Source organism: Falco punctatus (assembly GCF_963210335.1).
Source record: "Falco punctatus genome assembly, chromosome: 5".
Taxonomy (NCBI): Eukaryota; Metazoa; Chordata; class Aves; order Falconiformes; family Falconidae; genus Falco; species Falco punctatus.
In genome coordinates this window covers 56,350,262-56,373,448 of record NC_137584.1, presented here as the reverse complement: position 1 = coordinate 56,373,448, position 23,187 = coordinate 56,350,262, and the positions used below count along the sequence as shown (strand labels likewise).

General features: G+C 42.2%; 1 protein-coding gene across 1 annotated transcript in view; it reads right to left on the bottom strand.

Annotated features, from left to right (window-relative positions):
• ARHGAP18 (Rho GTPase activating protein 18) overlaps positions 1 to 20,914 on the bottom strand; it is a 101,228-nt gene extending 80,314 nt beyond the window's left edge. The window contains exon 1 of the mRNA XM_080390433.1: positions 20,350 to 20,914. Coding sequence (XP_080246559.1) covers positions 20,350 to 20,393 — 44 coding nt within the window. The 5' untranslated portion in view covers positions 20,394 to 20,914. The remainder of the gene's footprint in view (positions 1 to 20,349) is intronic.
• Positions 20,915 to 23,187: the final 2,273 nt, after the last annotated feature.

The following is a 23,187-nucleotide window of genomic DNA, read 5'->3' as shown; positions in this document are numbered from 1 at the left end:
CTATTCTTCCCCTGCAGTGCTTCCACCAAAATGATGGAACTACCAGGTGTCAGCTCCCTCTCCCCTTCACGTTCAGCAAGACTTTTACAGTTCAGGCTGAACACTTGTCAACAGTACCCAATTTTGGAGAACTTCCCAAAAGAATTAGAAGAATTATGAAAAGTAGGTTTTCTCAGTAGGGCTTTCTACACTTTAATTTTGCCAGTTGGACTCTTCCAGAATGGGTAAAGAAAAAAGACCCTAGTGTAGCTAAATTTTATCAATATAAGAGTACTTGTAATGTTTAATACCTGTTCAGGTAATTAGGCGGCTATAGCAGTATAAAGTGCTTTTCTACTGCAGCTGCAGTAGGGCTTTTACTAGTATCGTTTTTGTTTATTTAAAAATCACATTTCTCACTGACACAGGCTGGTTCTCAGGAACGCAGAAGCCCACAGATCACTCATAAAAATTAGGAAAATTAACTTTCAGCCACTGACCCTTCAGATGCCTATTACTTTTAGTTTTACCAAAGCAGCAGCACAGAGACCATGTGTCTGTATGCTGCTTTTGGGGCTCCTGGCCGTGAATAAACTGTTAAGGGGAAAAAGCTGCATGCCTGCCAAAATAATTTTGTTTTCTTTTCTTAGTCTGTTACTTTCTTCCCTTCAGTTGCTTTGAGGCATCACTAAAAATTTAGATAAAATTGCTGTAAAAAGTTATTGTTACAGTAAATACCAGATGCTCATAGGAGCAGATTTAAAGCTGAAGATTTTTCTTTCTCCTAGCCTCAGTTTGACAGTTACCTTTTTCTGGAAGCATCAGGTTCTACAACATTATTTATGCAACGTGCATTTCATTACGGTAATCACAGGAAGATATTTTCACAAGGAATCAGCACAATGTATGATGTGTGCTGTAACGTTATGCAGAAATATGTATTACAATATATAACTGTAATAGTTTTAAATGTCTCGAATGCTGCCTGAAGTACTTGTTACATGGGCAAAACTGGAATGTTGTTTTTCCCCATGAAGCAAGTACATAATTTTTTAGCTGCTAACAAGCTGTGAAATGGTATAACTTCAGGATGTTGCCATATCCCACCCACCATGAATGCCAGCCTCCAAGGGCTTCAAGTATCCTGCTTTAGTCAGTAGAATTCCCTAGTTTTAACTATTCAGTTCAGAATATTGTAACTACTTTAGTCAACCCGATTTCTCATTCTTTTGACTGCAGATAAGCACTTTAATGAAAAGCAAGGCTAATATTTTAAAATAAAGCTTCATCACAGTTGCTTTGCAAGGACCCAAATTTCAAAGCTTAAGGACCCAGTACGTGTATTTTATTTTGTATTACTCAAATTTAGGGACAGAAAGTACATAAGTGTTGGAATTATGTACCATTATTAAATTATAGGCATATAGCAAAATACAGAAGTATACTGGGAATATACTTACAAATCTAAAATGGAATTTTCTGTTTTGTACTTGGTATATGTCAGAAAGTCTTTTAAGCCATAAAAGTACACGGCAAATTCTTTTGGCATAGCATACTGTTACTGAGGTAAACAATGCACATTAATAATAAAATAAGTATTGGCCTAAATTGAACAGTCAGATCAGGTATTCTGTTGAAAGGCTGATTGCCCCCAACATCCAAACAAAACACAATGGGAGCTGCTGTTTTATGTTTAAACAATGTTCAGATTTAAACTATATTAAATACCATCTCTAATTCAGGGCTTTGTTGGGTATAACTTGCTCATACAAGTAATCCTACCAATTTTACTGCCAGCTACAGTAAACATAGGGTCAATTAAAAAAACCCAAACAAACAAACAAACACAAACAAACAAACAAAAAACCAACCACAAAAAAAACTGAAAAGGCAAAAGAAGGTGTGTCTGCAGGTGAAGACTGGGACCTCAATTAGTAAAATACAAACCTCAAAGGGGAAAAAAACAGTGGTATATCAATATCAATGGATCATTCACTGTCTCTTCCAGTACCAGAACTAAGGGGGATTAACTATAACTGCAATGAAAAAACTGATTCAAAACAAATGGAAAGTGGTGGCATTTCACATAATGTGTTACAATGGAGCGGAATCGCTTGCCACAGGATACTGGGGATGCTAAAAACTTACAGAGGTTCTCGGCAAGACCAGATGATGTGTTTGTGGAAAATAAATCCGTGGACTATTACTAAATACATAGAAAGAACATCTGGCTCAGGAATTGCCTGGCAGCATATTGTTGCAAGCTGGCAAAAGTATTGGGGATGTTGGCCCTGCTTTAAAACTCTTGTATGGGCATCTTTTAAACAGGTAGGATACCAGATAGATGGACTTTGGTCCAATCCAGTAGTTACTTTGATGTTCAAATGGGCCACAATTCAAAACAATTCTAGTTCCATGCAACAATGAAAGTAATGTAAATGTGTATGAATGACAAAAAATACAAATTATGATTTAGTATATAGGAAAGTAGCAAAACCTTTTTTTAAATTGCATTATTTTAAAAAATAACTTTCTAAAAAAAGTAACACATCCAATTAACTTTATGATTGAATTTATCGAACTTTCTGAGGATACATATTTCTGATTAGATTTAAAAGCATCACCATTTGAGGAAACCTGGATCACATTTCATGTGCTGTGGTCACAAATAACTCTAACGAACTTAGTCCTAAACCTGGATCTGTGATGCAAAGGTTGGCCTGCTCCTGCTTTGAGGAAATGAAGTAATTCTTCAGTTCTAGCCCCTGTAGTGGAAGCATTTTAAACACCGAGTAACACGGACAGCATACTTATCTGCAGAACACAGGACCCCTTCTAAATTGCAAGCCAAGTTTTTAGCTCATAGTGGATGTTCAGTGTTATCTTAATTCAGCGAATTACGTATTAGCAAAATAAACATGTATTTAAATTATAATGGTGCATTTTAGTCAGGGGAAACTGTTGTGTTTATGCCCTGATTGGAAATGTAAATATAAAAAATGTCAATGGACGAACAGAAAGACATCCTCTGTATCACTCCAAATTTCTGAGTGATATTTTTAGTTAAAGAATTACAAATGTCAAATTACATTTTGCTATAGTAAAAAGTACAAATAATACCTCTGGATTAAAGACTTTCTAAAAAAAATCTGTTCTCACTATAAAATGTCAGTATATATTATCAGCTCCTATGTCCTTCAACAAATGGCATTGACATGCATCCCCAGAGCTCAGAATCCAGCCCATACTGATGCCCAGACTGTCCCACTGACCATTTGCTTTTGGTGTTATGTTTGAGACAGTAGTGCTGAAACCTAAGAATGCATTTTAAATAAACTGTATTTACTTCAGACTAAACCAAGGTAGATGGTGCAAATAGAAGAATCCCCACTGAGAATACTCACACGAAGTAATCTGTTTAAAGATGGTATTAAATACAGCTTACACAACAGGCCTTTAATATAAGCAGAGTATTCTGTATTTTGTTTCTGTCCATATCATCGCTAAATATTTGATCACTATTCATACAATCTGCAGTGTCAAAAAAATATCTGCAATATTTAATGTTGCCCTAACTATTCATATCTGTATGCAACGTCTCATTATTGGAAGCAGCTAAAAGAAAACTGCAGAATCCAGTGATTTGCTAAGCTAAATCATAGCATGAATCTTGGCTAATACAAGAATATATCTAAATAAACTGATGGTGTGGAGGAATATGGAGGAAAATCAGGTTATCAGGAAAAGTCAACATGGATTCACCAAGGGGAAATCATGCCTGACCAACCTGATAGCCTTCTATGATGGAATGACTGACCGGGCACGCGATGGGAGAGCAGTGGTTGTTGTCTGCCTTGACTTCAGCAAGGCCTTTGACACCGTCTCCCGTAACACCCTCACAGGTAAGCTCAGGCAGTGGGGGTTAGGTGAGTGGACAGGGAGGTGGGTTGAGAACTGGCTGAGTGGCAGAGCTCAGGGGGTTGTGGTCAGCGGCACAGAGCCTTGCTGGAGGCCTGTAGCTCGTGGTGTTCCCCAGGGCTCTGTACTGGGTCCAGTCCTGTTCAACTTATTCATCAGTGACCTGGATGAAGGGACAGAGTGTACCCTCAGCAAGTTTGCTGATGATACAGCACGGGGAGGAGTGGCTGATGCAGCAGAAGGCTGTGCTGCCATTCAGCGAGACCTGGACAGGCTGGAGAGCTGGGGGTGAGGAACCTCTTGAAGTTCCATAAAGGCACGTGCAGGGTCCTGCACCTGGGGAGGGACAGCCCCACACACCAGTACAGGCTGGGGGCTGACCTGCTGGGAGGCAGCTCTGCGAAGGAGGACCTGGGAGTTCTGGTGGACCCAGCAAATTGCCCGTGAGCCAGCAGCATGTCCTGGTGGCCACGAAGGCCTGTGGGATCCTGGGGTGCATTAGGAGGACTGTGGCCAGCAGGTCGAGGGAGGTGATCCTCCCCTGCTACTCTGCCCTGCTGGGGCTGCATCTGGAGTGCTGTGTCCAGTTCTGGGCTCTCCAGTTCCAGAGAGACAGGGAACTGCTGGAGAGGGTCCAGCGGAGGGCTACAGAGATGATGAGGGAAATGGAGCATCTCCCTTATGAGGAAAGGCTGAGAGAGCCAGGCCTCCTTAGCCTGGAGAAGAGAAGACTGAGAGGGGACCTTATCAATGCATACAAATATCTTAAGGGCAAATGTCAAGAGGACGGGGCCGGGCTCTTTTCAGTGGTGCCCAGCGAGAGGACAAGGGGCAACGGGCACAAACTGCAGCACAGAAAATTCCATCTGAACGTGAGGAAAATCTGCTTTACCTTGAGGGTGACAGAGCCCTGCCACAGGCTGCCCAGAGAGGCTGTGGAGCCTCCTGCTCTGGAGACATTCAAAACCCACCTGGACGTGGCCCTGTGCAACCTGCTGCAGGTGAAGCTGCTTTGGCAGGGGGTTGGACTAAATGATCTCCAGAGGTGCCTTCCAACCCTCACCGTTCTGTGACTGTGATTCTGTGCAGAACAATGTTGGTTGGGTTTTTTGGGTACTTACTAAAGCAGATGCCAAAAATAAACAAGACTTACTATACACAATACATTTAATAGGGTTTTATTGTGATAAATATGCATATTTACTAAAACACAAATTGGAACAACTGAGCTTGTAATGGTACAAGCAACAATCTACCACAATTTTTTTTCCATTAGATTAAGGAGGAAACAGCTGTTGTCAGATGGCAGCATGATGCCAACAGTCCAACAGGAAGGATTACAGCATTCCAGTCATCCTAATCCTAGTAAATCAGCATTAACAGAGGCTTTTCTTTCATCACAAATGACTAACGTAGCTAACCTCTGACACTGGCCTGAAGTTCTGACTTACCTAAGAAAACTATATGCTGTTGTTAGTAGTGTAATAGATGAAGCAATGTTTCCTTTAGCAAAAATGTCACAAAAGATTTATAAATCTGATGTAAACTGTTAAATGGATAGCAACATGAATCCCAACACATCAAAATGCTATCTCTGCCTTAGCTTTAAAGACATCTTGAAAGAAAACACAACACCACATACTGCACTTAAACCTATTATATACAGGTCATTGTGTTTTCCTCTTTATCAAATTGAACTGGACCTTACGCTCTGCTGAGTGAGAGAGTTCAAAGCAAATTGCTAAAGATACAGAGTGCAGGGCAAGTCAGCGTGTATCAGGGAGTTCACTGCATGCAAACTGCTCTTGCTTAGGAGCAGAAATGCAGTCCTGAAAGACTGAGAAGACACTTCAAACTGACATTTACTCAAAACACTTCTGTTCTGCCCTCATTTCATGTCTGTCTTATCCCATAACACTGATGATTTTTGTTGACCCCATTTGTAGCAAGTTTATGTACAAGTGCATGCATTCATAAATCTCATTTTTAAATTAATCTTAAAAATGTCTACTTACCTCACATGACTTAAAGATATATTTTAATGTACTTTTATTATTATAATCTATACTTTTATGAGGTTTACTGCTATTATTACTATTATGATAACAGCCATTTAAAATTCTTTCAAATTTGTTTCAGTCAGTTTTTATTGACTATACTGGGTATATCACTTACCAGAAAGCTGAGAGGCACTGTGGAGAACAACAGCCAAGGACAAATTTGCTGCTGCTGCCGGTAGTTCAAAGGATTATTACACAGCCCAATCTTTAAATTTTATTAGAAATTGATCCCTTAACTGTATTAACAATCCACAGCAGGTTTTTATCCAAATTAAGTTTCCTCCTTAAGTTTGTCTAGAGGCAGATGGTAGTCTTTAAAGATTATTGGTGATATAAACCATTCTATCCCATATATATAATTACAAATCAGTATCAGGTCTCCAATTTGTAGAGAACATGTGCTTTTCTCTGGCTATGGAATCTTTTGTCTCATTACGTCCAGGTCTAATTGCATTTAGTGTCATAATAGCAAAATGTAGCATTTATCTTAAGATGTTAGTCTGTTGCTAGTGCTGGCCACCAAATGTGGGACCATATGCTCCTCTACTGTGAAGAACAGAGGACTAAAATTGTTTTAAAGGATTAAAATTTCCTACAGAAAAAAACCCATGGGAGACTAGTTCTCCTCTCACACCCACCACCCTTCAGTGTAGTGATCCCATGCCAATAAAGTGCAGGGGCAAAGGTCCCACAGCTCACCTCTGTGGCGAAGACTTGATTTAATCATCTGAGATGGACAGAAACTGGTTCTAAAAGACATTTCTTTCCTAGTTGTCAGATGCTATCACAACTGTAATTGTCTTTCTGTGCATGCACGCTCACCTGCACATCTGAACAACCCCGGCTGCAATGGCTGCACCCATCCAGAGGAGTCAATGGCGATTCTATGAGTTAGAGGCTTGAACACAGTCCCTTCCTCAAAGCAGAAAGGATAAGATTCATGAGGTACAAAATAGTGCACATTACTTTCTCTTTAGACAGTTAATTTCTTATTCACAACAATCAGAAACTGTGGAACTGTGAAAGTAAAGACTGCTGGACTTCTATTATTCCTTAACTGCTGTTAAATGTGTATCACGTAACAGTTTCAGAATAAAAATTGATCCACCAGGCCTAAGACAAAGAGAACATACAATATACTACCCTAACAGCATCAATTTGGTTTATAATTATTTGAAGTGGACTAGCCTTCTTTCCACTGAATACTATTTGTTCACTTTTGTGTCCAAACAAAAGTATTTCAGAAGTATTATTGAAGTATTATTGAAGTACTACACTCATGATGGCTGAGTGTCATCTTTCCTTGTCACCACTTGAGTAAACATAATCTTCCAGCAAGGGTCCTGAAGCAATTCCCTTTCAGGTGAGGTATCCATCATATCAGCCATTTAACTAGTTCAATGTGACACTTTTGCAAAGCGTGAACTGAACCACTACCTCACTTTCCTGCATGCCAAGACTGTCTCTTATTACAAATTTTAACTGGATCTAATGAATCCACTTAGCGCAACTTCCATAGATACTTGAGGGTTTTTTCATGTTAGGTCCACCATAATAAATTGCACATAGGATTTTCATCATTTTATTTCAAACAACATCAATAACTTCCTATAAATACATTAGTAAATGGTGGTTTTCTGATAACCAAGAAATATAAGTGGCAAAATACTTGGCAGAAATCAGAGTTCTGATTCTGCAGTTCCTGTTAGTTGTACCATTTAATGGAATTATTGTTTTCTGCTTGATTTAATAGCGAGTACAGACTGGGGGCATGTGTGGGTGGGGTGGGGAGTGATTTCTGGCATTCATAATTCTTATGGCAAAAAAATATTGTTCTAGTAATCTGAGTTCCTTCACAGAAGTTGATGCTTTACCACAAATGTTTCTTCTGCCACATCCATTTAGTTATGCTGCATTTTTAGCAACTACTATCTGTTTAAAGTTGAATGACTACCACTTCTTAGCATCAAAGTAAAATCTATCTGACCATCCAGCTTAAGAGATAAAGAAACAATATTTTAATCTAGTTGTTCTTTGATTACATGATAAAACTAAGCTTTTATTGAAATGTCTGAGTTTTTTGGAGTCCTGCTGTTATCCCATTTCTGTGTTCTTCACCTGGTGTGCAAGAGCTGATCCACAAAGAGTAGAGATATTTGTTCATTGCATCTCTGTGCAGAGATGAGTGCTAGGTGGTAATTCACAAAGCTACCATGCCTCTTAACTCATAGTAAAACACTTTATACACTTTGAACAATTGTTTAAAATTACATTTAGTCACACTTAATTCTCACTGGTCCTTACAAGCCTCATCTCCACTTAAAGGTACAGCATTCTTTTTTTTCACTGTGCGTGTTCTGTAGGGAGAGGGCTTTGTTAATAGGGGGCCTCCTTTGCTCCAAGGTGGATCTTTTAGCATGCTAATTAGGGTAGTTCACACATAGTTCCAATAATTTTCTGTTTGGTCTCATTAAACATTTGGTTCTCCATCAGCTTATCTTGTGCCCCAGCTCAACATATTTGTTATGTGTGCCTTCCCCCAAGGCCAATTTTTGTTAACTGTAAGTAGTTAACTAACATCCTCCATTTTTCAAATTCTTTCTTGTTTTTCACTATAGAAATTTACATTTTTTCCCCCTCTCTTTTTCTTCTTTAAAGTAAATAACTCTTATCACTGCCTTTACAAGTTAAGTATCTGACGCAGCACCATTCACCAAACTATTACTACAGCTCTTGGATTCAGCATTTCCATATCCATCCAGTGGGCCATGAAGAAGTCCAAATGACAAGTCTGAAGGCAATCCAGAGAGACCTCAGGGCCTTGGAGCAAGAAGTTGAGAGATCACGAGCACAAGTAGTGTTTTCTTCTGTCCTGCTAGTTGCAGGGAACGGATGGTGCATGTAATCAGAAGATGAGACAGATCAATACCTGGCTCCAGGCCTGGTGTCAACAGCTAAATTTCATTTTTCTTTGGATCATGGGTCAGTTTACATAGCACCAGGCCTGCTGGCAACAGATGGGGTTCACCTGTCTCAAAGGGGGAAAAGGCTCCTAGGTCAGGGGTTAGCTGGGCTCGTCAAGGGAGCTTTAAACTAGATTCAAAGGGGGAAGGGAATAAAATCAAGTTCGTTAGAGATGAGCTTGGTGGCAGCATGCTGGGGTTGGAGGTGAGATCTATAGTAAAACTGATGTGCACCTATGCTGACGCCTGAAGCATGGGCAACAAACAGAAGGAGCTGGAAGCCACCATGCAACAGGAAGACTATGACATAAACACCCATCACAGAAACATGTTGGGATAACTCACATGACTAGGGCGCTGCAATGGATGGCTACAAACTCTTCAGAAGGGAAGGCAAGGAAGGAGAGGTGGTGGTAGCTCTGTATGTCAGGTAGTGTTGCGACTGCCTAGAGCTGAATGATGGTGACAGCAGAGTTGAGTGCTTATGGGTAAGAATCAGGGAGAGGGCCAAGAAGGTGGATATCCTGGAGGGAATATGTTATAGACCACCCAACCAGGATGAAGAGACAGATGAAAGATTCTACAAGCAGCTGGGAGAAGTCTCAAGATCATTAGCCCTTGTTCTCATGGGGGACTTCAACCTGCCTAATGTCTGCTGGAAATACCACACAGCAGAGAGGAAACAGTCTAGGAGGTTCCTGGAGTGTGTGGAAGTAACTTCCTGACACAGCTGATCTGTGAGCCAGCCAGAGGAGATGCCCCACTGAACCTGCTGTTTATCAACAGGGAAGGACTGGTGGGTGATGTGGTGGTGGGAGGACATCTTGGGCATAACAATCATGAGATGTTAAAAGTTTTTGATTCTTGGAGAAGGAGGGGGGTCAGAAGAACTGCTGCCTTGGACTTCCAGAGGGGCAACCTTGTCCCATTTCAGAGCCTGGTTGACTAAGTCCCTTGGGAGATAGTTATAAATTGACAAGGGGTCCAGGAAGGCTGGACATTCTACAGGAAGGTAGTCTTAAAGGTGCAGGAGTAGGCCGTCTCCATGTGCCAAAAGGTGAGGTGGTGAGGGAGAGGACCAGCCTGGCTGAACAGCGAGCTTTGGCTGGAACTCAGGGGAAAAAGGAGAGTTTGCCACCTTTGGAAGAAGGGGCAGGCAACTCTGGAGAACTGTAAGGATGTCATGAGGTTATGCAGAGCGAAGACTAGAGAGGTGAAAGCCCAGCTAGGACTCAGGCTAGCCAGTGCTGTAAAAGGTAACAAAAAATACTTCTACAAATACATTAGAAACAAAAGGAGGGCCAAGGATAATCTGCATCTTTTATTGGATGTGGCGGGGAACATTGTCACAAAGGGTGAGGAAAAGAAAAGGCTGTGGCACTTAATGCCTTCTTTGTCTCAGTCTTTAATAGCAAGACCAGCTTCCCCCTGGATACTCAGCCCTCTGAGCTGGAGGACAGGGATGAGGAAGAGCAGAATGAAGTCCCCACAGTTCAGGAGGAAATGGTTAGTGACCTGCTGCTCACTTAGATATGCACAGATCTATGGGGCCAGGTGGGATCCACCCAAGAGTACTGAGATTGCTGGTGGAAGTGCTCACCAAGCTGCTCTCCATCATTTATCAATAGTCCTGGCAAACTGGAGAGGTCCCAGAAGACTGCAAGTTAGCCAATGTGATGCCCATCTACAAGAAGGTCAGGAAGGAGGAGCAAGGGAACTACAGGCCTGTCAGCCTGATCTTGGTGCCAGGGAAAGTCATGGAGTAGATCATCCTGAGTACCATCATGCGGCACATGTAGGACAGCCTGGGGATCAGGCCCAGCCAGCATGGGTTTATGAAAAGCAGGTCCTGCCTGACTAATCTGATCTCCTATGAGAAGGTGACCCACTTAGTGGGTGAAGGAAAGGCTGTGGATATTGTCTACCTAGACTTTAGTAAAGCCCTTGACACTGTCTCCCACAGCATTCTCCTGGAGAAAGTGGCTGTTCGTGGCTTGGACATATGTATTCTACACTGGGTTAAAAGATGGCCAAGCCCAAAGAGTGGTGGTGAATGGAGGTAAATCTAGCTGGAAACCGGTCACAAGTGGTGCTGCCCAGGGCTCTGTATTGGGGCCAGTTCTGTTTAATATCTGTATTGACAATCTGGATGAGGGGATCAAGTGCACCCTCAGTAAGTTTGCAGATGACACCAAGTTACAGGGGAAGTGCTGATCTGCTGGAGGGCAGGAAGGCTCTGCAGAGGGATCTGGACAGGCTGGACCGATGGGCCAAGGCCAGTTGTATGAGGTTCAACAAGGAGAAGTGCCAGGCCCTGCACTTGGGTCACAACAACCCCACGCAGCGCTACAGGCTTGGGGAAGGGTGGCTGGAAAGCTGCCTGGTAGAAAAGGACCTGGGGGTGCTGGTTGACAACTGGCTAAGTATGAGCCAGCAGTGTGCCCAGGTGGCCAAGAAGGCCAACAGCATCCTGGACTGTATCAGAAACAGCGTGGCCAGCAGGACCAGGGCAGTGATTATCTCCCTGTACTCGGCACTGATGCGGCTGCACCCTGACCACTGTTTTCAGTTTGGGGCCCCCAAAAGGGTGGCGAAGCATTGGAACAGGCTGCCCAGGGACACGGCAGAATCACCATCCCTACAGGTATTTAAAAAATGTGTAGATGTGGTCCTTAGTGACATGGTTTAGTGGTGGACTTGGCAGTGACATGGTTTAGTGGTGGACTTGGCAGTCCTGGTTTAACATTTGGACTTGATAACCACAAAGGTCTTTACCAACCTAAATGATTCTATGATTCTGTGAGATCTCCTTCATCAAGTTGCTCTGTACAGCTGCAATGCAAATTACATACAGACAGCCAGGATATGTTCCTGGCTTCTTTAATGTTTACTTGTAGGTTCTGACACTCAGATTCAATCATATGTAAGTCAGCTCCAGAAACCTGGGTTTTGGAGAAAAATTAAATAAGTAAATAAATAAAACAGACTATTGGGGTTGGTTTGCACCTGTGAAGAGGAGGGACTGTCCTTTCACTTCTGCTAGAGGAAATGCCAATTCTGCAGAAACGGAATGAAGGAAAAAAACTGCGCAAGTAATGGGAAGGAGGTCTGGCTCTCATTACCTCCTGTAAATCCCTAGGCTATGTGCTTTTGCCTCGGGAATTATGGTAAAGTTCATGACATTAGCACATGCCCTGGCCCAGAGCATGAGGAGGTCCACCACTCCACCATCTACAGACATTCCAATTTTGAAAACAGTATTAAACAAAACAGAATCAAACAAAATAAGGAAAATTATCTTTGTCCAGGCCTGACTGGCTGTAAGGAAAAAATAAACAGAATTTTAAACTCCATAAATAATACTTGCCTCGACTTCAAGCTTATTTTTGGGAGGACATGAAGTATGAGGGCTTCTGTTCTTAAAACTGCTGAATTTATTGAACGCCTGTGATTACTTCATTTTTGTCAGACATCTTTTTTTGAGCTTGCCTCCAAATGTCATTCTTGCCACTTTTTTTCTCATATTCTATGTTTAGGCCTGGGTGGACATTTCTTTTCTCACTGTTCGTTACTGCACTCACTGAGAAGAATATTTTTTACAACTGCAACTATATACCATTCTTTACAACTTCTTGCCATACCACTGCTTGACTTACATACCAGTAATTCCACAAAACAACTTAGTTTTTAATTATTCAATCTGATAACTATTCAAATTCCCACAGCTCAGTAGGACACATAATAGCTAAGAGCTGTTCTGGGTTGCTGGCTTCTAGTAAGTAAAATGTACTTGCCTGCATTATTTTCTTGAGTGGATTTTCTAGCAATTTTCACTGTATTTCAAGCTCCTGCTTTAAACCTTACTTCGAATAAGCTTACTTTATGCAGCACTGTTTCTCATTTTGATCTTTGTGCTGCAGAGAAGAAAATTATTTAAGTGATGCAACCCTTCCCTCCAAGCTGGTGGTCTATGATGGCTACACTGGCTTTTTTTTTTTTTTTTTGGTCAGATTATGAAGGTGGTTTTGAAAGTACAAAGGAGGAACGAGGCTGATAGAAATTTATACTTATTACAACATAAGAATCAAGTATCCAATGATTCTATTGACCACTTTCACAGCAAAAATATAAATGGGAGTATTAGGCTTTTCAATTACTTTTTGCAGTCAGTTTTGCTGAGAGGATACGTCAGGAAGGACTAGAGGAAATAAGCGTCTGAACAGAACCAGTGAGGGAGTGAAGGTGTATGTGTGTGCCATAGAGTTATTATTGTTGTGTTCTGTAACAGAACTAGGGATATAACTACACAGCTATTGCAGCCATCTCCTTTCCAATGCTGGAAAAGCCACCACATGGATCACACCGCTTGACAGGTAGTATCAGAAAGAGAGGACACAGTCTGAGAAGTGTCTGACAGCCAGCCTTCTACTTGGTGGCAAGGGTCACCCTCCACCTCCAAATAGTACAAGTGTCTCTCTTCCCTTCTGTTGTGTCTGGAAAAGCTGGTGAAAAGCTGAAACAGCAAGTGTCCCATGTCATGCTTCCTGGGCTCTAACAATCCTCCTGCTGTTGTGTGGTTTCTGGGAGGTATCACATGGAGCAGAATGGTGAGAAATGAAATGCTAACAAAACATTGGTGATGGCCTTCTTTAGTCAAAGAGCTAGTCAAGTTTAACTGAGTGAAAACTGCTGGATGGGCACTCTTAATTCACTTTGAGAATTTTTTTGTCATTTACCACAGATTGGTCAGAAAGTGGTTTAAGCTGTTACAAAGCAGAGATGAATAAATACCTCTTTTTGAGCCAAATATGCTCATGAAAGAGTGTGACATCTTTGCAGAGCTGATACACAGTCATTCAGTAATCCTTTTTAGTCAAAATGAGCTGAATTTACTACTTTAAATAGTGTGTTGTTACTAACAGCATTTTGCAGAGTGCATACCTTTTTTTCATCCTATGTCACTTTATAAACAGAGAGTTCAAGCTTACACATAGATGATCCCCAAGTCTAAGATCATGAGTTCTCTGTTCTACAGCCTTGCCATGGGCTTCTCAGATGTTCGGTATCCTCTGAAGAAAAAGAGTTGGCAGCTCCCTAAAGATAACTGACAAGTATGCAGCATCTTTGGTTGAAAAAATAAATACATCTATCAAAACACTGTATAAGGTATGAGAAAAAAGCCTACAAGAAAGGAGTGGGAGTGGGGGGAGGGTATGATGAGAAAGCTCTGTCTTAGAGGTTAGAAAGTGTAGGCATAAAATGAGAATTGCCAGAAGTCAAGCTGAATCCTGACAGCTGACAGGTCCTGAGACCTAGCAATACAAATTAAAATAAATGTATACTATTCTTTGACAGCATAAAGAAAAAGAGAAATGAAATTGCAATGAAGTTGCTACACCGTAAGAATGGAGTTGAGATAATGTTGGCATGGCTACCCCAAAACTTTTTGACTCAGTCTTCTGTAAGAAGAATGACAGCAAAGGCCAAACAGATACTGAAAATGTGTGTATAACATTAAATCGCATTCAAGATAAAGCTAAGTTTTTAAGGATTGGTAAAATTAAGCCAGCCAGAATAATCTCCTGCCCCAAACATTGAAACAATTCACCTATGAATTCAATACTAAGTAATTAAAAAAATCTATCAGCTCAACTGATGCCTCATTACCAGAGAATGTCAACATAACAAATAGAATTCAGAAAAACAGGCAACTTTACACTTGTTACTCTGAGTTTGACAGTGTGCAAGTCTTTTTAAGAACTTCAAAGGAAAGGATATTTTGAGACACAGAGGTAAATGGAAACCTGGGATAAAATACACAATGGTTTTACAAAGGTAAATCCAGATTTTGGTAATAAAATAGCTTGTTGCATTAAAGATGGGGGGCTGCAGCAGATCTAACCTATACGGCCTTCAGTATTGCATTTGATACTGTACCACATATGGAACATACACACACAAACACGAGACTGGGAACAGTGCAAGTTTGTAAACCGGGGAAAAACTAGCTGAAAAGATACAGCAATACATTAGACTGAAAAGCAAATCAATGAACTGGGGGAAAGGGAATCTTCCTATTAAAACTTCTCAAGGGTCCCGGTTACTAATGATCGTATTATTCAATATTTTCATTCATAACTTTGGCACAGAAAGAAAAATGTGAAATTTACTGATAGTATGAAATTAGGGATATCAATTTAAAGGAAGTCCAGGATATTATATAGGAAAAGTGGATGAATAAAAGGATTGAAAAAAATAAAAATGAGACACAATTGCATGTATTTAATAGACATAATAACCAGATTTTATGCTATAAACCAGGGGACTCATCAGTTTGAAATGACAGATATTAATTGGTGATAAGGCAACCATCAGACAGTGCAGTACAGCAGTAAAAAAGGCATATGCAGTCCTACGTATATCTAGCTATATGAGGCTAGCAGGGTTTTAATATCATCACAGACATTGATCAGACATTACTTAAAATAATAGTGTCACTTTCGATCACTCATAATGAAGAAAGATGTATTCAAATAGGGACAACCACATGGGAAAGAGCAAAATCTACTCAGCATGAGCAACTAAGAAGCAACAATAAAATTGCTGCTTGTGAGTGTGAATACTCATAAACATAGATATCTTGGGTGGGAAAATCCATTTAAGGTAACGGACAATGTCAATACAAAAGAAATGTGTAGAAACTTCCCATTGGCAAATGTAGGCTTAAAATTAGCAATTAATTTCTAAGTATCAAGAGGAGCAAGGTTCCAGCACACCCATCAAGAAGGACAAACAACCTAATATTTATGAAATGGATTAGAGATGGTAGATTTTTTTATAAGCCACAAGGTAGCACTCAGTGAGCTAAGAAGTTCTTTCCAACCTGGCATCCTCCCATGCTATGTTCCTGCATTAGGGTAGAAGAAGCAACTGAGAGTGGCTACATTAAATATAAAACAAATCTTACATTAATGATATATTAAGCTTCTAAAAGAAAATTAACTCAAGAACTTTGGAAGTTTGGAAGTCATGTCTATGTGTCCTAAGCATATTAATTGTTTTAATCTGTAATTTTAAAAATGAGATAAAATTATGTACGAGTATACCTTTGGCTTTGATGGGGGATAGAGGGGTTGGTGAGAATTGAAGACCAACCAGTGGTCCATGCAGACCATTTGTATGCTAGTGCAGGAGCATAAGGAACTGTAAAACAATACCTGTGCTGTGTAACCTCACCTGTAGCACTCAGCAGAACCTTGTATCATTTACTTGTCCATCAGAGATGGCCACACTGGTATCAAGCCCCAAGAAGAGTGGAGGCAAGGATACCCAGCTGAACTCATGAATCATGATAGTTCCCCGGGGGTGTTCTAAGAGGGGCACAAAATCTCTGAAAAAGACGTTTCACAGGGCAACACTTTGTCCAAGTATGGTAGCCAGGGATGCTGAACCAAAAGGTCCAGACTGTGTTTTTGTAACAGCAACATCAGCAGCTTCAATCTCTGCTGGACCTCTAAGCAGGAAGAAGTCATGCTCCTCTTGCTCTGCTTCCCCAACCCCTCTCTCCTCTGCTCCTTCCTCAAGCAAACCATGCACAGCCACATACTGAGGTGTTGGAGTGGCAGCAGTAGTGTTTAGTCCAAACTTCTTGGTCTCGGGCTTCTTTTAGCAAAATGTGCCAGGCCAGCTAGAAACATTCCTCAGCCAGGATTCAGTCCACTGGCCACATCTTGAACCGTGCAGACCTACATAATGAATTTTTAAGAGGCAGATCCTTAAGTCCATGCTGATACCAAAGCGTGCTCAACCTAAGTGAGACCTCCTGATGAGTTTAAATATGCTGGAATCAGAGGGGTGAAGGTAGATGTGACTGACAGTGTTAGCAAAAGGGGTTTTATTTGCTGGCCAACCTTTTAAAGATATAAAAATTTCAGATATAAAAGCAGGGATCTCATGATCACTCCAAAATATTCTTATTAATTGCTGCTTCAATTAAGAAACTTGTTGCATTTCATGTGACCGCTTTCAGAGACAGGTTATAAAAACAAATAATTAATTCGTAATAAATACTGAACTTCAAAAAAAGCACTTCAGGCTTGGTACTGCTCTTTTCCACCTGTGTAGCTTAATTGTTTTCATTTCCTAAAATGAGGAACTACCACAGCCATGCTTCAGTTCGAATTTCTGCAATACAGTTTACTGTGGAAATCTGGTAGCATCAAATGTTCACTCCCCTCGTGAATGTCTTACATTCATAAGTCTATGTCTTCGTGTTCAGTTTGCTCATGTTGCCTGTTGTTGTCCTTGGGAGCTGCTCTATCTGCCGCCATCTCCTTTGTCTGTTGTTCTCAAGGATCACTGCTCATCTCATCTTCTGTATGCTGCTCTGCTTTCACTTGGTGTGCAATCTTTATTTATGTAGGGATAATTACATAAAATAGATTTATATGAAAACATCTCGCCTTGCTCAGAATGTAATTCAGTATTTTTGCAATTATTTTCATGGCTGATCCATTCCCATTCACTAAGCTTGCTTTTGTCTGACTGAAATTAATCAGAAGTTTATGACCGAACTGAATGGGACTTAAATGGGTACAGAACCATCCTCTATCAGGGCCAATTAATCAAGGTAAGTGTAAGAGATGAAGTACTGCTACATGACATCCTCTAGCAAGTATCAGTACTGCATTTAATTTATTTACTTCTGATTTTCAGAAAGGTAATTTTTTAGAATAGTTGTATAGTGCCCAGGGTTGTAAAATTCCTGCAGCTTTGGGATCCTATGTTTTGCAAGGTGTCATATTCAAAGGTAAGGCAGATTCCTATGATGTCCACATTTCTAACTGTGAAGTCCTACAGTGATTTGAATTAATTATCTGTTTCTCAGTAAGTACTGAATTAAGGGCATAATTGTGATTCTCTAAGGATCTGATTATATTAATTGTTTGGGCTGCCCAGTGTACTATTTTACTGGCACAGTCTAATCTTGTCACAAACTGTATTCTTATGAACTTAAGTACAGTTTCCCACATTCAAATATCTTTTTCTTATGACATATCAGCATAATATTTATTTACTTAACTGTGGCAGAACCTTAAAATCCAGTGCATGGATCCTTAGCATTTCTGTGTATGTGGCACTTGGGGGAGAAAAGGGACAATGGTGATGATAAGCATTTTCCCAGCACACCAGCTGCCTAACTATTCTTAACGCAGTTGAACAGCTTATTTTTCAGTTTCCTTGCTGTTAACTGATTTTTAACTACTTCCATCCTCACGTATAGAAAAAAATATTACAGCATAGGTAGCCAAAAGCCTGCTAAAGTGGTTTAATCAGAAATAATAGTATTCTAAGAATATGTCAGACAACTTCATATGTATGCACTCTATTTTCTACTTTACTGTTTTCTGTGTTCATTGTTACTTTGCTGGTCACTTGCTAATGCAGGCACAGAGTAAGCACAAGGTAATGCTTCATAGTAGCTGTTTGGCACCCTTCCCTGATCTGTTCCGCCCGCAAATACACTGTCCCACTGATGTGTACGAGTTCCAGGGAACACCTCTTACTCATTTATGTCCTTTCAGATATTGCCACTATTTATCACTCTAGCATTACTCAGTAAAGTATCTATCCTCTTCTTCAGCTTTGGCAAACGGAAACTTATCCTAATTCATGTTCATTCAGGACTAGTAAAATTAAATTCTTCACCTTTTGCGTTTACTGTGTCCCTTTGCAGCCACATCTCCAATAGCTCTATTTCTACTATAGAAATGAATTGCTGGACTTTTAAACATCTTCCCTAATTCTATTGCCATCTTTCAGTCAGCACTAAAGTAATTGAATTCCGCCTTCAGCCAGGCCACCGGCCATGCATTTATTAATTTTTTAGATATGTTCATCACACTTTCTCAATGCCTCGATGCTCACCCAGTAAGAGAAAATCTTCCTTTAAGTTTATGAAACTTGTTAGCTTCTGCATCTTTTCTCATGATATCTACAAAACATTTGACAGTGATCAGGCTGCTGCTGGTTTAAGAACATAACTGTATCACTTTGCTGCATTCCTCCATCTGTCTGCATTATTTTAATTCCCTTTATATTATAAAGTCTTTGAGGCTGAGATTTTTTTTGACTGGTGTTTATAATGCAAATAGAGCCATGAAGCCCTGGTTCAAAAACAGCAGTAATATGCTGCTAAACAAATAACCACTGTTCAGAGGAGGACAAGGGAAGAGAGGCAGGCATAAGGAATTGGCAAAATTTTTCCCACCTTGACTTCCTTCTCTATTTGCCCAGCAAAGGAATAGCAGTATAAAACTCCACAAATTTATAAAATCAGGGCTGTGATTTTGTTAGATTTGCAGGATAGTTTAAACAGTTTTAGAAGATAAAATATCCTATTGCAAAAAAAACAGGTTAGAAACTGGTGACATTACATGCTTCTCTCATGTAATTCATGCCAAAGTATTATTATTTTAATAGTTGTTCAGAAAAGTCTACAAAATGCAGATATCCTAGGAAACAAGCCTTAAATCACATCAATAAAAAGTTAGTTTGTCCTTTTTTCCACTCATTCCAATGGCTAACTTGGGAAAATTTAACTAATGAAATCAGTTGCTAGAGCTGGCGCACCTTACGTGAAAATGCTGCACAAAAATATCACTGCTTTCACAAATTAAATCTCTGGCTTAGTGTATGCTCTCTCTTGAGACATTTTCTTCATGTTTTCTATCAAGTCTTTTGATGCACGTTAAGTGTTCATATACAGGAGAAAAATCGTGATTCAACAGAATACAAGTGGAACACCACCCGGACTGCACATTTCTTTGCTTTCTCTCCCCTCGGAGCAAAAATATATGCATTTATCTGCTAAATTCTAATTAGAATAGATAACAACGGGAAAAACGGCTTAGTAGAGTATCCTTCCAGAAGTCGTACAAAAAAAAAGAAGAAATAGGCAATTTGTCTAATCCATGCTATTCTAAGTCTGCCACACAGGCGCTGCAGGGACATCAACTTCCTAGACTATAAACTAGTAACAGGCATTTCCCACGACGCGCCTTGCGGCGCTGCAGGACGCTCGGCTGGAAGGAGCCCGTAGCCGCGGGCGCGCCGTGGGAGCGGCTGCCGGGGCAGGCAGCGGCTGCGGGAGCGGGCACGCGCCCACCCGCGGCGCCGGCCCCCGGGCTGCCACGCGCCCCCGCGCTGCCACGCGCCCCCGGGCTGCCACGCGCGCCCGTGCCACCCGCAGCGCTGCTGCCGCAGCCGCCGGAGTTCGCCCCCCGATCGCTCCCGGCGCTGGCGGCGGCGCGGCGCGTGGGCGGGCGGCGGGGACCCCGCGGCGGGGCCCGGCGGGACGGGCGCAGGGCCGCCCCGGTGTCGCGCCCGCCGGGAGAAGCAGGGCGGTCGCCGAGCTCCTGCGCCCTTACCTCAGATGCAGGTAATGCACCAGCTTCGTCACCACAGTCACCATCTCTCCGGATCACCTTCCCGCCGCTGCCTCGGGGGCGGAAGGGTCGCTCGGCGAGAAGGGCGACGCTCTCCGGGGACTCCCGCCGCAGCGGCTCTTCCCCGGCCTTCGTCCCCTCGGGGCGGCAGCGGCTTCGCCTCTCGGCCGCGCACCTGCCCGCGCCGAGCGCCGCCCTGCAGGGAGACACGGCCGGCGCCCGGCCCAGCCGCGGAGGGGCCCGCCCGGGCAGAGGGCGGGGCCGGCGCCCTCCCGCGGGGCCGCCCGACCTCGACCTCCCCCGCCCCCGCCCCCGCTCCGCAGGGGCAGCGCTCCCACCGCGCGGGGCCGGGCGGCGTGAGGGCACCCTCGTTTGGGGCGAGCGCAGGGACCGCTGCCGCGGGCGGCCGGGCCCCGCTCCGCCCGGTGCCGTCGGGGCACCCCCCGCCCGCCCATTTCCCTCCGCTCCGGCCTGCGCCGGGGCCACCGTGAGCCGTCGGGCGGCGGGCCTGCTCAGGACAGGAGCGCTGGGGCCGGGCCCTGCGGCCTCCCTGAGGGACTCGACTTTGGTGGGGGCGGCCTTCCCGCCACAAGCCGTCGGGACGAGGCGGAGACCCGGGGAGGGCGGCAGGGCCTCCGCTTGCCGCTGCGGTGGGCGCAGCCCTCCCTGAGCCGAGGCGGGGGCGGCGGGAGGAGCTGGTGCGCGCAGGGGGCGCTGGCGCTTGGGGCGGGGGGGGGGGGGGGGGGGGCAGCGGTTGCGCGGTGTGAGGGTGGAAGCCCCCAGCGGGATGAGGGCGACGGTCCCATCCCTGCGTGTGGCGCGGCCGGGACCTGCAGGTGCCTGTGTGCGCAGTGGGGCAGAGCTCAGCGAGGAGCAGGGGGCCGATTGCAGGCCTGGGCGGCTGCCTCACCGTGTGGAGCTGACGCCTTCACCCTGCTCGGCTCAGCTGAGGGCAGAGGAAGAGGTGATTTGATGATGGCATCTAAGGACCTACGCAGGAGGATTTGTCGTAGCAGAGAGCTCTTTAATGTACCAAAGGCATATGAGAAGATCCCAAGGACTGAGCAGAAGCTAGACAAATTCAGGCTGGGAACAATGAAACCCCTTTTTTGTTCTTGTATGGGCGCTGAAGCAATTTATACAAGGCACTGCTGAATCTTGCACTCTTGAAACTTCAGCTCTGCACTGGATGACTTGCTTATATAAACCACATATAAAGAACCTCTAAATCTTTTTGGGGGTCTGGAGAAAATTGTATGGTCTTTGTTACTGTGGAGATGAGCCTAGATGATCGCAGAGCAGATGATCAGAACAGTAACTCCAGGTGTTCAAATCTATGAATATTAGTTACTTTGTTTCTGGTACACTCCAGATTGAGAATACCCCTTCAGCCTTACTCTCCTCGTCTTGGGTATCCACCCTGGGCGATGAACCAGGCAAGACCCTTGACAAAGTAATATGTACTGAATGTAATTCAAAGATGATCATAATGCACACATAAAGGTGTTCCACCTGAAGAAAGGTGGCAAATAAAAGTGTTCCCTATTTTCTGACATGAAATGCTTGATTTAATTACTTCCTCTAATGAAGCGTTTAATTGTGTTGATAACATTCAAATTAACAAAACTTAAAAACAAAGAGAAATGACAGTACATTAAATATTTCCAGTTTGCCAGGAAGTATTTGGGACTGTGGATAGCTTAGAAGTCAGCAGTGCCGCAAAGATACAGTTTAAATATTTGATATAAATTAGAAGGTTGTACCTGCAAGTTACTATTCAGTCACCGTACACTCTTAAAGTAAACTGGCTACTGTAAGTTGTGTTTCAGTTTTTCTGGGAAGAACTGATTGGAAATCCCCATAGACAGTAACAATTTTAACTCAGTTTGTGTTTTGCTGTACTTTAAAATCCCATCTGTCTGCACATTTTTGACAGTATCGGACTTGTGAGAAAAGTGTGTTTGTTTTTTGTTGATGAGCCAGACAGAATACAGAGATTCTGTAAAGATACAGGACACAATGTAGATGATAGTTAAAATAGATCTTTTTTTTTGGTAGTATATAAATATTGCAACTTGGACATTTTTGGCCCATTGTACATACAGTTTTATATCCCATATCCTTGAGCTTGCTGGGTTTATTACTGTCATTACTCTATAAATTCTTTCTGTACTTATTGTATTTCTCTGCTCATGTCAATTACTGCTCCAAAATACATGCCCTTCACTTACTAACTTGTTACGCTCTGTGCTGCTCTACACCATTTACAGCTCTGCTCCATCAGTAGAGCAGAGGTGGTGTTTCACCTCTAGCAGGTTTAACACAGCTGGCTTCTTTTCTGTACTTAATGATCCCCTTTTTCATATTTCTTTTTAAAATTCATTTTTTCTCGCTAGCACTTCTTAAATAATCCTTACTTGCTAATTCTATGCTTGTATTTATTCATATAACAAACCCATTACAAAAAGATTAAAAATATGATGTAGCTGTGATCTAACAACACTGTTATAATTCAAAGTGCCTGTTCCCAAAAACACATGAATCATCTTACTAGGCTAAAAATTGATCTGACATACTCATTTTTTTCATTTTTTCCCCCTACAAGAATTTAAACTTTCCATAAAACAAAAATTCTGAAAAGTCTGTATTACAATTTCTAAAAGAACCTATCAAAATGTTTAAAATAAAATGTACACTTTAGGAGTTCTGTTTCATTATTGTTTTGCTTTATTCCATTGTTTGACTTTACTTGTTTTACATCATGTTCCAGTGTATTTCAGTAGTCAACAAGATAACATATGTGTTTTGATTATATTCTGT